This window comes from Vulpes vulpes, chromosome 1 (assembly GCF_048418805.1).
Source record: "Vulpes vulpes isolate BD-2025 chromosome 1, VulVul3, whole genome shotgun sequence".
In the NCBI taxonomy this organism is placed as follows: Eukaryota; Metazoa; Chordata; class Mammalia; order Carnivora; family Canidae; genus Vulpes; species Vulpes vulpes.
The window spans coordinates 133,585,373-133,603,166 of NC_132780.1; the positions used below are offsets into that span (position 1 = coordinate 133,585,373).

At 39.1% G+C, this 17,794-nt stretch overlaps 1 protein-coding gene across 7 annotated transcripts in view; it reads right to left on the reverse strand.

The window, feature by feature from the left end:
- The window catches only part of FKBP5 (FKBP prolyl isomerase 5), a 107,142-nt gene that overhangs the window by 18,151 nt on the left and 71,197 nt on the right, over nucleotides 1-17,794 (reverse strand). For all 7 annotated transcript variants that reach the window (XM_072730833.1, XM_072730827.1, XM_072730846.1 and 4 more), the window contains one exon: nucleotides 5,288-5,444. In XM_072730833.1, coding sequence (XP_072586934.1) covers nucleotides 5,288-5,444 — 157 coding nt within the window. The remainder of the gene's footprint in view (nucleotides 1-5,287; nucleotides 5,445-17,794) is intronic.

A 17,794-nucleotide genomic window follows, 5' to 3' on the forward strand; every position in this document is an offset into this window, starting at 1 on the left:
TGATTTCATATCTAGTTCTTTGTATAAAGTAGCCATTGTCTGGCTGTCAAGACTTTTCCCCAAAGCTTTATCAGCAGCACAGAGAAGACAGGCACTGTGATTGTTACAGTGCTGTTCATTAGAGGCTATATTTTAATAAGCTTTTAACTTTAAAGTGCAGTCTCCCTCCAGTAGTATCAATTCCAGTCAGGTAAATAGAGGAAGGGAAGAAGGCTCACACATCAGGAAGGAAATTAATCTTCCCAGTATTTCTGCAAGACATTTAAAAGCACACCAGAACACACAAATGATAGAACAAATGTATAATCATAAAGAACAGCCCTGGCAAGCTCTAACACCTCATCAAGAAAAATGCTCTCATAGCTTTGTGGCTATCACACTATAAAACACTACACCTGTTAGCCAAAACTTACCAAAGAACATAACTGAAGGTATATAAATTGCTTTTCTGTTTTTATTTTCTTCCAGGTCATTGAAGGTCTTTAAACAAACCTAGAGCATTCAAAAAGCACATATCTCCTGTAATGGCAATTCTGGTGGCGTTGTCTGTCTGGTCCAATGGTTTCCCAGCATTCAGTACAATGCCCAGCATATCATCATGAAAGTGTTCACTGGAATATATTCTGTTCCCATCTTTTTCAATGCTAAACTACTCTCGAGTATAGGGAATAGTACTGCAAGATAACTTAGTAAACCCAAAAGGATGCCAAAACCAGATGGATGCTAAAACCTCCCATTTTCTCTGGGGCAAAATGACTGGGGGTGGGATGGGCAGAGAACAGTCATATCTTGTGGCTTATACCACCCTCTTTACCTCTTGCCTGGATTTTTCAGGAAGAAAATGCTTACTCACCTCTGCTATTACACAAGAAAATGAAAGCTGGAGCCAGAGAGGTACAGAGATACAAAGAGAATTGGTAGGAATGAGGTGTGGTAGTTTTAATAGCAGGGCAAAGGGTATCTTCAGCAAAGAAATCAAAGAGGACATAATTACCAGTGGCTAATTTTAGGCAGTCATGACTAGTTTTCTACTTGGAGCTCTTAGACCTATACATCTATTTGGTTTTTACCATTTGGTAGATAGCAAACATTCCTTAACTGTTGGGAACTAGATGGATAGGGGAGTCCTTGCAGATCATCTGTACTGACAGCATGTGGTATTTGGAGCCCTGTGCTAAACAGGTACAAACCCAATAATTGATAGTCTGACACTTGCCTTAGGTTAGTGACTGTTGACAGGGGTGACTTTAATCCCCACCCCTGCAAAAGAGACATTTAGCAGTATCTAGAGATTTAGGGTTTGCCACAACCACAGGGGTGCTACTAGCATTTAGTGGGTAGAATATCCTACAAGCCACAGAACAGCCCCCACAACCAAGAAATATCTGGCCCACAATGTCACCAGTGCTGAGGATGAGACAAGCTGCCTTAGGGGCACTCGTGAATTGAAGTCCCAAGGCTGGGGGCGGGGGGGGGGGGGGGGCTGGGTCAAGGAATGCACCAAACTGTCCTGATTCATCATCAATTGGATTAAAGAAGACTGACTGTAGACCTTATATCTACAGTCTCTCCTGGTTTCGAATGGAGAGATTCCATGAAGATTTATGTGAAGTACACCACCCCAGGGAGGTGAAAGCCCACACGCCAAGCTGTTTTGGGAGCATCTATCCTGACTTCCAAGCTATACAGACACTTGTCTGACTTATGTCAGATTGGCCTGGGCCAAGGGCCCACGGCACACAAATTCATCTGACTGAAAGACAGAATGCCACAAATGGAATTCCCAGACTTAGCCCAAAGACGAAAGCTGGGTTACAGTAACAGAAGGAATCTGGTATTAATGTTCTTGAATTAACGGCAGACAGCAAAGATACAAAACGTATCTGCACATGACCATTAAGGCTTCACGTGCATACAAGAAGTACCACAAGTGCTTACCGACTGCTTCATTTTTACAGATAAAGAAACTGAGGCTCAGAGGGGAGTGTTTCTGGATGTTAACACAAAAAGGCAGTGGCAGAGCCAGGATTTAAATTCAGACTCTGTGTGTCCCCAGAAAACTGTTTATTTTTAAACCCACACTGCCTCATAATTAAACATCATGGCTGTTGGCAGCCTGTCTTTTTGTTTGGGACTGGTGCAGGACAGAAACACAAGGAAAGGGAGCAAAAACACTGTAACTAGCTGTACCTTACCTAAAATAAACAACAGGTCACAGTATTAAACACTGTATAAAAGACACTCTTCTGTTGAGAAGAAAGAAAACGGGTTCTGTGGAAGTGTTTTATGAGTTTATTATGAAAATATCCTACCAAGGAGTCTCTCAGAGTCGCAGAGGTGTGCCCTGAACATTTTCTAGAGAATGAAACACAGATGACGTGAGACAACTACAGAGCGTCCATTTGCAGCAGCCACATGTACAGCAACACTCAGATGCAGTATTCTGTGCTGTGTGGGGATCTGAGCAAGACAAGTAAGCCCACTGCGAGCACTCACACCGCTTGGTGTGGGGATGGTCTACCTATATGGCTAGTCTTATATAGTGAACCTACGCAAAGCCTTACACCACAGAGTGTGCATTTTATATTACTCCTCAAGAGTAATCTTGAAGAGAGTATGTTCCTTTCTAACTGTGATGAGTTATTTACCATGAGACATATGAAAAAACTTATACCTAGAAATTTATTAAAACTTGATTACTTTTATGATTGAAAATATTTTAAAAATCTACCCTATGTTAAAACAGGGCTTCCTTTTTCTTGTAGTCTGAGGGTAAAATAGAATAGAAAAATAGTCACCACAGCAATAACAGCTAATGTACTGAGAGTTTATGTGTCAGGCACTCTGCAAAGTTCTTCACATTCATTAGACCTCCACAATTTTATATGGTAGATACTGTAGAACTTAAACTTGAAAGCATACAGTGGACATAAATACCACTCTCTTTATATGGGTCTAGAACTATAATTGTAGAAAGCTAGATTAAAAATAATGAGATATTACCTGGATATGGAGGAGAAGCTCTCTCTATGCTCTACTTGAGTAAAGAATAGTTCCTTCTAGAATGAGAGAAATAAGTTCCCCTGAAGGTGAAATACAACTATAGGGTAAATGTAAATAAAACACACTAAAGCAGGAATACAGTAGTGGAAAAAGGATGACAGAGAAAAAGAAGATATGAAATAAATGGTGCCTCCTTGAAGGCTCTAAAACAGATCAAGGTATAGAGCATTTGGAGACCTGGCCAAACCCACCCATGAGAAACAGGATCAAAGCTCAAGTTATGAGGGCAAAGGTGAATATGCCACTGGATTACTTTTGAGGCTCCTAAAAGGCAAGCAACTGTACAAAAGGCACGATGGTACCTATTGGTAAGTGCAAGCCATCCAGATTCTCAATAACTCAAACTCTAGGGACTGAAATCCAAGGAGCCAGAGTGGGAGGAAACTCCAGATAAGCAGATGCACTTTCATGCAAACAGAATCAAAACACCCTGGTTTCTCTCAAGGGTCCCTTTCTCAAGATAGAAGGGTTAGATTGGTATAATTTTAGGTCTAAAAATAATACCAAACATGTTTTCACAAGAGAGACTGTTAGTGTCTGATAGTTCTAAGCTGGGAAGTGCTAATGGATATCCTTATGATGGGAAAAATTTAGGCAAAAATGAGTCATCTCCGCTGCCTTTAGATTCAGGAAGAACACTTTTTTTTTCAGAGGCTCTGTATAAGAACAGGTGGCACAAATTCAAGTGGTAATAAATCATCCAAATGTTTCTTCTACTTCCAACCCTCACATGTTTTACTACCTCCCACCTAATTTAGAGAAAAGGAAAGAGGGGGGCAAGAGAAGCACATGAGATGAGCCAATAGCTTCCTGTCTTGGCAATAAAGCAGGCAAAACAAATAAAACAGCAAAACTTGCCTGTCAGTCCTATCCTTGACACACAACAATCAAGTAAACAGGCTTGCAGATCTTTGTGATACTACATGGCCTATTAATTCACTCCATGACTTAACTGTAGACTGATTTGTTTCCGCTGTTAGCATTAACTTCATTGAAAAAACTAAAATGTTGATTGCAAAAGCAAATGTATGTTTTTGTTTTTTTTAAATTGAAGTATAGTTGAATACAATGTTGTATCAGTTTCAGGTATGCAGCATAGTGATTTGACAATTCTGTATATTACACTATGCTCACCATAAGTACAGTTACCATCCATTACCATGTAATATCAGCACAATATTATTTACTATATTCCCTGTGCTGTACCTTTCATCCCTGTGATTGATTTTATAACCATAAATTTGTATCTCTTAATTCCCCCTTTGCGTATTTCACCTAACCCCCCCAAACCCTCTGACAACCAGCAGTTCCTTCTCTGTATTTGATTGTTTTGTTTGTTCATTTGTTTTGTTTTTTAGATTCCACATATAAGGGAAATCATATGGTATTTTTCTCAGTCTGACTTCTTTCACTTAGCATAATGCCCTCTAGGTCTATCCATTTTGTCACAAATATAAAACACTGATAAAAGAAATTAAAGATGACACAAATGGAAAGATGTGTCATGCCTTTGGATTGGAAGTATTAATACTATTAAAATGTCCAAACTATCCAAAGCAACCTACAGATTCAATGCAATTTCTATCAAGATACCAAGAGTATTTTTTTGTTAATATTTTATTTATTTATTCATGAGAAACACACAGAGAGAGAGAGAGGCAGAGACACAGGCAGAGGGAGAAGCAGGCTCCTTGAAGGGAGCCCGACATAGGACTCGATTCCGGGTCTCCAGGATCAGGCCCTGGGCTGAAGGCAGCACTAAACCACTGAGTCACCCAGGCTGCCCCCCAAGAGTATTTTTCACAGAACTAGAACAAATAACCCTAAAATTTATAAGGAACCACAGAAGACTCTATGTAACCAAAGCAATTTTGAGAAAGAAGAACAAAGCTGGAGGTATGATACTCCCAGACTTCAAGATATGCTACAAAACTGTAGTAATCAGAACAGTATGATACTAGCACAAAATAGATGCATAGCTCAATGGAACAAGACAGAGAGCCCAGAAATAAACCCACACTTATTTGGCCAATTAATCTATGCCAGAAGAGGCAAAACTATATAATGGAGGAAAAAAACAGTCTGTTCAATAAATGGTGTGGGGGAAACTGAAGAGCTACATGCAAAAGAATGAAAGTAGACCACCTTCATATACCACACACACACACTGAAATCTCCATCCTTTAGGTAACTTCACTGTGTATAGAACTGGTATGCTCCTTACCGTGGTCCAAGATATAAAATACATTGTTCTTCCCGTTGCATTTTCTCCAGGGCTTTGTCAATTCCAATTGGAATGTCATGGTCTTCTCCTTCCCCAACAATGAAGACCACATCTCTGCAATCGAACATCCTGCCATCACAGCGGCCTTCCAGGTGGACTGAAGAAGAGGAGACAGGTCTGTCAATAAAGGAGCTCCGCAGGGCTTGCTAATTTAGGGAAGGGATAAAGGCTTATTTCCCCTTTCTCATTTCATCCAGAGACAAATAGGGTATGTCCTGTTGACACTTAAGTCTACCCAGTCTGAAAATTTAAGGGTAATCCTATTTTTTTCTAAGTTTAAGCTTATAATTATCAACAACTGTATCAACAAGATAGGCTGGGGGCACCTGGGTGGCTCAGTTGGTTAAGTGGCCAGCTCTTCTGGCTCAGATCATTATCTCAGAGGCTTGGACTCCACACTCAGCAGGGAGTCTGCTTGAGAAGTCCCTCTCATGCTCTCCCTCCCCGACTCAGGCTCTAAAATAAATAAATGAATTTTTAAAAAATAATAAGATAGCTTAGTGGATACTAAAACAAGTGGAAACACAGGTTTAACCTACTATATGACAGATTTCCTCACCTGTAACACAGGATCAAGAAATGCTAAAATATTTGATAGATAATTATCAAGATGTCACAAATTTAATATCAAGTATATAGCGACTTAAACATTTATGACATCTTGACTTCAGATGCTTGGAAAAATATAACTAAATGACTATTTCCCCAAAGATAAACAAAGGTTAACTACATAAAGAAGCTTTTCTTAAGAGTTCTAATCTCATTCACAAATAAATTTGAGTAAACAGAAAACCCAAAGCCAATGTCATCAATAACTATATCATAGCTATAGCCCTTAGTGGAGTGATAACTGTAAAGTGTGAAGGAATTATTAGTCTACTATAACTTCACAAATCAAATTATTGAACTATCTCTTCTTAAATGTTAAGAGGTCAATTTCTTGGGGCCTGATTACCCATTCTACTCAAACTCACTCAGATTATTCCCAGGATAATTTCATATGTTAGACAATGAGCTTTTATGTTTCTTCAAGACAAAATAGGAAAAACACATTTAGACACATTTAGGTCTGTGTATTTTTCTCGATCTATTGACTTTTTTTCTAAGATAAACAACTCTGAATCTTTCCATCTATTTTTTATATCATTCTCTTCCATTTAAGTCTTTGACTCAGTAAGAAAAACGATGGCTCATGCAATAGCACAGCAGTCATCAAGCAATGTAGTAATTGGTCTTTCCTAAGATAATTCCTTATTCTAATTTCTGTAATATAATGGCCTAGATTGAAATGTAACAATTTCCTAAAACACTTCCTTTCTACTGCTTTCTCTAACTTTACCTTGCTTAAGACTAAAAATTACTCATTCTGTTATACTTGTTTCATGAGACAACTATTGGTTTCCAAATACAAATTCAATTCCAACTTACTCTACTTTTGAATTACATGATCTCAAAGGTCCTCTGAAATTCTATAATTTTATAAATCCATGACCCAGTGATATAGTTCTCGATATAGGCCAGAAACCAAGCTTCAAAGCTAATTCCTGCAGCTTATCATTTGATCTTGTTACCCTTTAAGCCCAGGCCTGAAAAATTAGAGAAACCTTGAAAAGTAAACAGTGGTGGAATAGACATCAAGAGCCATGATGTCACCTAGACATTTATGCTTCAAAGCTCTTTACCCTTTTCTGATTTAGACCTTCCTGATGTGCTTCCATCACAGACGTAGGATGGAGTTTAAGCAGCTTGGGCCAAATTGGAGGGAGGCATGACCCTCCAGACAAAGGCAAGAAATACAGTGGCTCTCAGGGTGGAGTTGACATATAGGAATTTGGCTCTACGTCCCACAGTCATAAATGTAGATTATCCTAACAGTCACTTTTGGAATGCTCTAGGTAAAATAAAACTCAACCAACTTACAGCACATAGAAAATTCTTTTGAATTAGAAAATATTTTCAAAATAAATTCAATTATTTTCAAATACATCTAGAGAGGTTCTGAAGGGTGTCTAAAGCTTAAGACATTTTTACTAAAATAAAAGCTGTTGTTACTAAAGGAACTGAGAGTTCTGAAAAGTTTATGCTCTAAAATACTTTAAAATCTGCCCAAGATATTGATGGAGACTCATGTGATGATACTTTCATGAAGTATCATAAAAACAAAAACAAACTGCTGAGCAAAGTGCATTTCAGCTTATGAATTATGGAATATTCTCAAGTACTGAGACTTATCCTAGTACTTCACAATTTAGCTGACAGATTTTTCTGTCAGAGGTTTATTGTTAGAAGTATCTTCCTCCCTAAAGGAGAGTACATTTAGTGGAGGAGGAAACTATCAGTACATTCATTGTGGTTTTTGGTTGATCAAGTTTGAATGTTTTCAAAACAGGAAATCCAGAGACTCTGCAAAGGATTCCTGCCTGTGTGTCAGTTTCCTAGGCTAGTTTACAGCTTGATTCATGTACTTGATGTTAAAATTATATAAATAATTTCAGAAGTTCTTTTTATGGGGACAACCCATCATATTAGAGAGGGGAAAGATTGGCTACTAATCAACACGTTAGGAAAGATCAGTGAAGCAAGCAAGCTGAAAAAACAAGTTCAAATTATAAGGAAAGTAAGCAAAGTATGATGAAAACAGCTAGCCTATGAGAGACAATAAATGATAAAACTAGCGTTTATGGCCACCTGGTAGGAAGGCAAAAATCTGCAATAACTCTTGTACTTACTACTTTATTATATGGGCTAATTTTTTTTCTGTTAAATCTAACTCTTCTAAGTTGGAGTTGAACACTACGTACAGTACCATAAAAATCTTAAACCGATACATGCACACGCACACACACATACACACACACACACCAGTTCATATGTATATATAAAACCACTACCTTTTAATCTGGAATGTCAGAGTAAGAGAAGGTACCACAGCCTCAGGGAGTATACACCCCATTGATTCTTTACATCTATAAGTAGCAAAGGCTATCTCTCTTAACTGGTTTCTAAACTCAGAACACTGGTGTGACAAGTTCTACAAGACTGCTGACAAGAACTCACACAGTACCCTGGAGCCCCAGAAATGAGCACCATGGACTGCCACAGCAGAGGCCCCCCTTCATGGTGATAGATGTAAACGTGCCTGGCTCCTACAGGTCCAGTGCTCAGCTTTTTTTGTTTTTTTGTTTTTGTTTGTTTGTTTGTTTTTAATTGTCTCAACAATCGATACCAAAGGAAACCGTAGCAACTCTAGCAACTCTGGCTAAGGAAGACGCGTGGTTGCTTTTGACCTTGCATCTCTTAGTGCAAATACTCACTTAATAAATATTTAATAATAACTAACATGACTCACTGGGAGCTTGGCCTCTAGGGCTCAGGAGGTCTGTTGCTAATTCCAACCAGCATGATTTACGGGAAGTAAATGATCTATGACGTGCCCAAAGAGAATAAAGTACATACAGGATGCTTCTACTTAGGGCTTTTTTGGTAGAGGAAAAAAAAATACACAAGTTAAAAAGGAACATTTTCTCTTGACTTAAAGTCTATGTAACTTGGAGGGGGGAGGTCCTCCAAATCCCATGAAGTCAAACCAAATGAAATTACCCGAGCTTTGCTGCGCAATCCGAGTGTAACCACATCAAGTAAGCCGGGTCTGCTGCAAAACATCACTTAAACTGGAGCTCTGACTTATTGTTCTCTTACTGCCCTAGAGCAATTTTGTTTTGAAGAGCACAGAACACCCTGTTCTGAATGTGGCTGGCACATGAACTCGATGTGCTGACAGCAATTTGTACTCTGATTAAAATAGGGGGGAAAAGGAAAGAGAGTGTACTGCAGTAACAAAAACTGGAATGCAAGAACCCAAAAACTGTAGAATTTGTATTTTAGGAAGCAAAACTGAGGAGACTCCATAACCTAAAAACAACAACAACAACACCCAAAAAAACCAGTGCTGTAAGTGCTCCAGCCTAGAGACGCTAGCTCTGCTAAGTGTCTGCTTTTCCCTTTTCTAATTATAGTAGCTGGTGTCTGATAGCTTTGCACTCATTCCCAAAACAATTACTGGGTCATGGGGATCTGAATGGGAATGCTGTAATGGCATTACTACTAGACAAGACCAGTCATCTCGCCAGAGAAAACCAGGTTGTGACAGGTTACTCCCACATGGCAAGGGTTTTCTCTGCTGCCTAATCCATGCCAAATGAGTTTCTGCCTGCCCAATAGAGCTGAACATCCAAGAGACAGTGGATTCTTAATGACCCCCTGAAACGGCAAATGAGGAAACAGAGATGGATTTCTATAATCAGGAGAGGCATATTCATCACTGATTAGAAGAGAAACTGTTCCCATCAAGCATGGTGGTCAAGTCCCCTGTCCGCCCCCCCACCACCCCCCGCACTGCCTCCTCCCTCCTCAGCACCACTTTATACCGTGGGAGAGGACCAAATACCACTGTGCGATTGCTGACAGAACTAAGGGGCAGATGCTACCTACCCAGGACAGTCAGGCACCCTGGCTACCTGAATAGAATAATCCATGCAACTGGATTATAGATCTTCATCTAAATAGGAGGCACATGCACAGTGATAAACTCTACCCCAACACAAGCCCTCATCACTCCCCTCTTTACACAGGGACAGCACTTTGGTCGGATGTGGACTCCAGTCTCATCCTGCCTCTTTATAGTAGTGGCTTTGGGCAAGGTCATCTAAATTATCTGAAGCTCAGTTTCTTCAACCACAAAATAATTCCAGCTAACTCATTGTTGCCGAGAGGATTAGATCAGGGCCCAGCAGCTGGCATTCCTTCATTTTCACGTCCAGGATCTCCTCTGTGAGACCACTGTGATCTGTGTGGATGCACAGAGATGAACCCAATGGAAGTTAGCTAGGATTATTTTCCTGTAATTAGTGGTAATTTAGACCAGATTAAACATATTTTAGAACCTGGATACAAGAAGCCACTGAATGGCTCCAGGGAGAGCACTGTTGCAGTATGAATGGAACTAAAAGTAGGCGAGGTGAAGGCCATGTCTTACACTTCTTTTGTACCTCATAATGTCTACCACAGAGTTCAAGGCCAGAAAGTTAATATTTACTTAACAATGAGTTTGAAACAGGGCCTTAAGGAAAATAGTAGTAATTTTCACTCATAGAATTTTCCTGTTTGAATGTTGGTCAGTACTCCTTTTTTTTTTTTTTTAAAGATTTTATTTATTTATTAGAGACACAAAGAGAGAGAACGGAGAGAGAGAGAGAGAGAGAGAGAGAGAGAGAGAGAGAGAGGCAGAGGGAGAAGCAGGCTCCTTTCAGGGATCCCTACGTGGGTCTCCAAGGTCTCCAGGATCACGTCCTGGGCTGAAGGTGGCACTAAACCGCTGAGCCACAGGGGCCTGCCCAGTACTCCTATTTTTAATAAATTCCAAGAGCTATTTAAAGTTTTTACTGATATGGAGCTTTTGTCCTTTAACACTATTTTAAAATAAATGATTCATTGGCTGGATTTTTTTTAAATAACAAAAAAGGACTATTTTCTATGAGGATTTTATTTTACCTGAAGACTTGAATATGCCTTTCTAGAAGAAGCTACATAAACAAGATATTTAAAAGAATAAACACTGTCCATTTTAGACCAAGTGCTATACTATATTTTTTTGTGAAAACATATAATAAAGTGGTTTTAAGAATTTGCTTTCTTACTGGAAAAAATTTACCAGGACATTCACAAATACTTCAAAAGCATGTGAAAAACAAAACCAAAGAACCCTCATAGCTCTATTAGATCTCAACATGTATATACATGAAATAATTTCTCTATTCAAAATTGTTGGTACCATTTTGTTTTTGATATTTATCTATTTATTGAGAGAGAGAGAACGCATACCTGAGGGGTGGAGGTGGTGGTAGAGAAGCAGAGGGAGAGGGAGAAAGAATTATCAAGCAGACTCCACGTCCAGCATGGAGCCCAAAGTAGGGCTCAATCACACCACCCTGAGATCATGACCTGAGCCGAAATCAAGAGTTGGACACAACAAAATGAGCCACACAGGTGCCCCAAGAAAAATCATTTTAGACAATTTTGCCTCCCCTCTCCATTGCCCATCTGCACCACATTTTGTTAAAATGATCCAGAGACTAGTTCCAGATTGTTATTATTATTTTTAACATTGTATTTTTGCCATTTCAGGGATCTGTTAAGTTAAATGCAACTTTACTGACACGGGAAGTACTCTTTTTGCTCACTAATGTTGCTTATGCCTTGAAGTCTTCACTTCTTGGCTTTATTTTTTGTGTTATTTTAGTATATCCTACAGTATTTTTTCAAAAAGGATATAAGTCTGCATATTCCAAAAAGTTGATTTTGTTCTTAAAGGATGAACTGAGTATACAACTCTAGGTTCAAAATACTCATAGTTGCGGGCAGCCCCAGTGGCCCAGTGGTTTAGCGCCGCCTTCAGCCCAGGGTGTGTGATCCTGGAGACCTAGGATCAAGTCCCACGTCAGGATCCCTGCATGGAGCCTGCTTCTCCCTCTCTCTCTATCTCTCATGAATTTAAAAAAACAAAACAAAACAAAACAAAAACACCTCATAGTTGTAATATTCAAAGTGCTGTCATGTAGTATTTAGTGTCATGAATAAATCTGATGTCATTCTGATTCTCATTCCTTTGCTCAGAGTTTGTTCCTACCTGGAAAAGTTCAAAATTTTCTTTTAAGCTGTGGAATTAAGAAATTTTACCAGAATGTATCTAGGTGAAAAAGCACTCTTTACTGCTGTAGGACACTTTCAACTGGCCCTTTCAACCTTTGAAGCTCTTCTATCTTTAGGAAAATTTCTACTATCACATATTTAATTAGATTCAAATGGTCTTTGATTTTTTCATCCCTATCTTCTTTCTTCCACCTTCCATATCTTTGGATTTTCTCACTCTATGTTCTGAGAGATCCCTAGACTACCTTTTTTATATCACCAATTCAAAACTCTGGGACTGCCCGTTTTGCCTTTCAACCCTTCCCCTGAATTCCAGTTTTGATAATAATATTTTTAATTTCCAGAAACTTTATCTTCACTTTCCTTTTTCAGAGAAGCCAGGTTTTTGACTTATGAATTTAATGTCCCGTTATATATTTCTGAAGACAGTAATTAGTATCTTTTTTTTTTCATTTTTAATTTATTTCAGAGGGAGGGAGAGAGAGCATGCACGTGTGCACATGGGGGTAGGGGGAGGAACAAATGGAGAGGGACAAGCTGACTTCTGTCCTGAGCACCAAGCCCAACATGGGGCTTGATTCCAGGACCCTGAGATCATGACATGAGCTAAAATCAAGAGTCAGACCCTTAACTAACTGAGCTGCTCAGTGCCCCCCGCCCCGCCCACCCTGTCCTCGTAGTATTTTAAAAATTCTCTTCTATTTCTTCTTAGTCCATGTGGGTGCTTCTTTTTCTTTTTTAATTTTTATTTATTTATGATAGTCACACACACACACACACAGAGAGAGAGAGAGAGAGAGAGAGGCAGAGACATAGGCAGAGGGAGAAGCAGGCTCCATGCACCGGGAGCCCGACGTGGGATTCGATCCCGGGTCTCCAGGATCGCGCCCTGGGCCAAAGGCAGGCGCTAAACCGCTGCGCCACCCAGGGATCCCGGTGCTTCTTTTTCTCACGGGTACTTGGTGATGTTTCTTTGTTATCTGGTCATGTTATAAAGGAAGGATTCAGTAAGATCAAATGATTGTCGTTATCTGGCACAGTTTTTCTTAGTGGTTAGATACATTTCCATGGTAGGCTTTTCCCCTAAGAGGTGGACTGATTGTGAAGATGTCTGCGTGGAGAGATGTTTACCGAGAAATACCAGAAATATTTACTGAGCATTTACTATGAGCTGAGCATGATGTGCACATGAAGGCTGGGGATACCTTTCCCCAGCGGTGATATACAAAAAAGTCTTCAGGAGCAAAACACTTGAACCTATTTACTATTGTGCAGAGCTTTTTCACTTTTCTTCACCTTCAAATCTGCTTTAAAAGTTCAAAGATACTTTATGTCTTTTTTCTCTAGGCCAAGGCCTAACACATGGAGTCTTCTGAGGCACATCCCTATTTTAACTTGGAAATCTGGCCTTACTGACTTTAGCCCAGGAGCAAAGACACAGCCAGACCCTAGAGTAATTCTTAATCCTTGGCTGCAAATTAGAATCACCTAGGGAGTTTAAAAATTTGTGCCTGGAGTTCCAGCCTGTGAGATTTAAGATTCTTATTTAACTGGTCTGGGCATCAGGATTTTAAAAAAAACTCCCCAGGTAATTCTAAATTCAGCCAAAGTTGAGTACTGCTACTAAAGTTTACTGCCCCAGCTGTTCCATATTGTTTTATAACAACCATGATGATTGCCCCATAGCCTGCTTTGGCTCCCTTGCACCAGCCGACTGTGTGCTTGGAGTTCTGCCCAAGTTTGTTGAGAATGGTATGTACCTCTCCAGAGAACTTCTCTACACCTGTTTTGAGTTGGATTTCCTGAGTCTAGTTTCCATCAGTCTAATTTTATTTACTTTATATATTCTAGAAATTCTTCATAATTTCTGATCCACTTCTTGCATTCTTCCTATTTTCCAGCATGATTATGGATTTTTTTACTCTTATATGAAATCATTCTCCAAACGCCTTGCCTGTCTCTTATTCACTGGGATCTGAATAGTGAAAGGAGGTAGGAAGGAAGGGTATTCCAACAAACTGAATCCTGCAGATGGCTCTGCTGAAATGTTCACATTTGAAAACACTGGCGATTGCATTTTTTGCATTCAAATATGGTGAAAGCACTGTGGGGCAAGACGGCCACATACAGCCAGCATTTTGATGTGTCTGCTCTAAGCACGGAGGTTAACAAATCAAAAATGTGAAAGACAGGGGGCTTGGGGAAGGAAGAGTGGTAGCTATTTAGAACCTGAAGTCAGTGAGATTAGATTTCTAAGAAAGCAAAGCTTAAAGGTAACAATGTAGCTTCTACTGCCAACTAAAGTATGATGACTAAAATATCCATCATCTCAATGTCAATTAGACTACCTTAGAACACTGTGACTTTTTTTTTTAATGGAAAAAGAACAAGATCGAATAAAAATTACAAGATGGTCATCTTAATCGACATAAGAAAAAGCACACTGGAACAGAATCTAAAAGTTGATTTGCAATTATTAGGATCCTAACAGAGAGGGTAAAAATTTCTTTGAGGAGGAACCCTGGGTGGCTGAGTCAAGTTAAACATCTGCCTCCAGCTCAGGTCCTGGACTCAGGGTCCTGGGATTGGGTGGGCTCCCAGCTCAGCCAGGAATCTACTTCTCTTTCTCCCTATTCCCCCCTCCCCTGCTTGTGTCCATGCTCTCTCAAATAAATAAAATCTTTAAAAATATTTCTTTGAGGAAGAATAAATCCTGTCAACTAACATAAGTTTCTCCCTTATTCCAAATACAAAGTAATTGAAGTAAAAGATCACAAGTCAGAAAAGCCTTTTGATTTCAGTCCATAACTTTATTTTTCAAAAACCAAACAAATATCCTAGAGAAATACGACTTAGGTACGATTAGTATTAAGAGCTATAGAATTGGGACCCCTGGGTGGCTCAGCGGTTGAGTGCCTCTGGCTCAGGGCGTGACCCCAGGGTTCTGGGATTGAGTACCGCATCAGGCTCCCTTCAGGGAGCCTGTTTCTCCCTCTGCTTATGTCTCTGCCTCTCTAACTGTGTCTCTCATGAATGAATAAATAAATGAATAAATAAATGAATAAATAAATAAATAAATAAGAGCTATAGAATTAATTTGAAGACTGTTGTTCAACAGGAAAACAAGACAACAAGGAAAAATTAATAATGGGTTCTAGGTCAACCCTGGTAGAGTCAAAAGGATTTGCTAATCAATTAGATGTAGGATATAAGAGAAACAGGAGTCAAGGATTTCCTTCCTTAAATCTATATTCAGGAAGCAAAACAAAGTATATAAGCAGAATATAGAGGGTAGAAAAAAAGAAATTAATTGTCCTTTGTTACATATAAAAAGATTATTAAAAAAAAGATTATCATTCCTGTTTTATAGATGACAAATCTGGATGCCCAAGCTAGTCAAGTAACTTGTCTCAAGTCATAAGAATATCAGGTACTGATTCCAAGATTCAGAAACCAAGTCTACCACTTGCCAAGCCTGTGCACCCCTCCCCTGACCACTCACTGTACCTTTACATAGAAGTGACAGGCACTCTGTAACTCTTGTGTATCTATAATGATATATTATATGATGGATCACCACTGTCTCCCATTCTCCTTCACTGCAGAACTGGCTTTGAATCTAAGTGTACAGGTGACGCTATTAGAAAAGGGATACCTGTAAGGACCAAGAAGACTCCCAAAGAACAAGGTGATCATAGTTTTGGACAGAGACCACTTTTAAGTCAACCCTCTGTCCTCCTCCCACACACAGCAAACTTGTTTCAAAGAGGGAAAGCAGGACACCTTACCCTTGATAAGTGAAAATATAATACAGTTTTGTAAAACCGATTTGTTCCAGTAAACCAAAAAAGGTTTTTGGGAGAAAAAGTAAAAATAAACCATTTACTCTAAAACCTCGCAGGAAAGTACAGCCTAACAATATGAGAGACAACAATCAGTCATTACCCTTTCTTAAGATATTTGGAAACAGAAAAAAGTAAAATGAGATAAAGAACTATTCAAATATTTTTAAAAACCATTGATAGTAGTTACTCTTCATACAAAAAGGAAGGGGTTATAAGAGAAAAAATGCAGGTACCTGCTCATTTGTGCAGAAGAAATACAGGTGCTATAAACCAGGAACTTATATGACTGGTGACCAATGGTAGGTAGGTAGGAAGGAAGGTGGAAATAATGAGGAAATGGGAACAGGTTAGTAGAGATGAGGGGGAAAAACACTTCTGTGTATATCTTTTTGTATAGTTTAGAATCACGGTAATGTTTCACCTACCCCAAACACAAACAGTAAACATCAACCAGAGTGTGTGTGGGACCCTAAATGGAACATAAATGTAAATGAACATAACTGCATTATAAATGAACAGCATAACCACACTGAAGGGAGTGAGGAAAAAGAACTAACCTAAGTTGGAAAGCAGTTGTTTTCATGTATGCTTTAAGGCTCATGACTAAAGGAACTGTACACAAATATTTCCCATATTTAGGAAGCTTATTTTTCACAAGATGTGGGTTAGCAATTCTGAAACTACATTCTATATAAACTATAATTAAGCAGTAAGCAAATATATTGTGTATAATGAGAGTGAGGTTTCTCACTGCTGGAGAAAGCTGTTTTAAATAAGCAAAGGGAGAAGGTGAGAATGAACCTGTGGTGTTGGATTGGAAATAGAAGGGTTAGGATGTACTCATAGTTTGTAATATATATACACAGACTAGTAAAAAATAAATTTGATTGTGTATATTTATGCAGATTGAGGCACACATATTTCCTACATCCATCTACTTGAGAGGTTCTAGAAACAATAACATTCCATAGTATGAGTATACCTAGCACTCAGATCTTGGTTTCTAAATACCATTCTCTAATAAAAGAAATCAGCTGATTCCAGCCCCAGGGCAAATGAGAGCATCCTTGTACCAAAAGTAAGGAAGTACTGAGGTGCCTGGGTGGCTCAGCTGGTTAAGCATCCAACTGTTAGCTTCATTTAGAGTCTTGGTCTCGGGGTTGTGGGACTGAGCTCTGGGTTGCGCTCCATATTCAGCAGAGTCTGTTTGGGATTCTCTCCCTCTGCCCTTCCCCCAGCTTACTCTAACATAAATAAGTAAAATCTTTTTATAAAATAATTTTTTAAATGTTTTTTATTTATTCACTTAGAGAACGAGAGAGAGAGAGAGAGAGAAAGACAGAGAGAGAGAGAGAGAGAGAGAGAGAAAATGAGCAGGGGGAGAGGGAGAAGCAGACTCCCCGCTGAGCAGGGAGCCCAACATGGGCCTCAATCTCAGGACTCCGAGATCATGACCTGAGCTGAAGGCAGATGCTTAACCATCTGAGCTACCTATGCAACCCATAAATGAAATCTAAAAAAAAAAAAAAAAAAAAAGAGAGAGAGAGAAAAATAAAAAGGAAAAATTAAAGAAGTGCTTTAAAAAAACCACAGGAGGTATGTTGAAAAGCACTTTCTAATGACCAAACTTGGGACATTTGAGCAACAACATAAATAAGATAGCAATGAATAATAACCTACAGAATAAAATAAACTCCCATGAGTCCATACTATTATAAACAACTGAATAAATAGGGGAGGAGAAACCCCTCCTTATAGCAGAATTCCAATTACATTGAAGAAGGAACAATGGAAATAGAAAAATCACCATTAGGCAAATACTACAGTTATAACCGTTGCATACAAAAGTCATCCATGGGAAAAAAAATCATTCATGGATGCTAAAATCACTGTT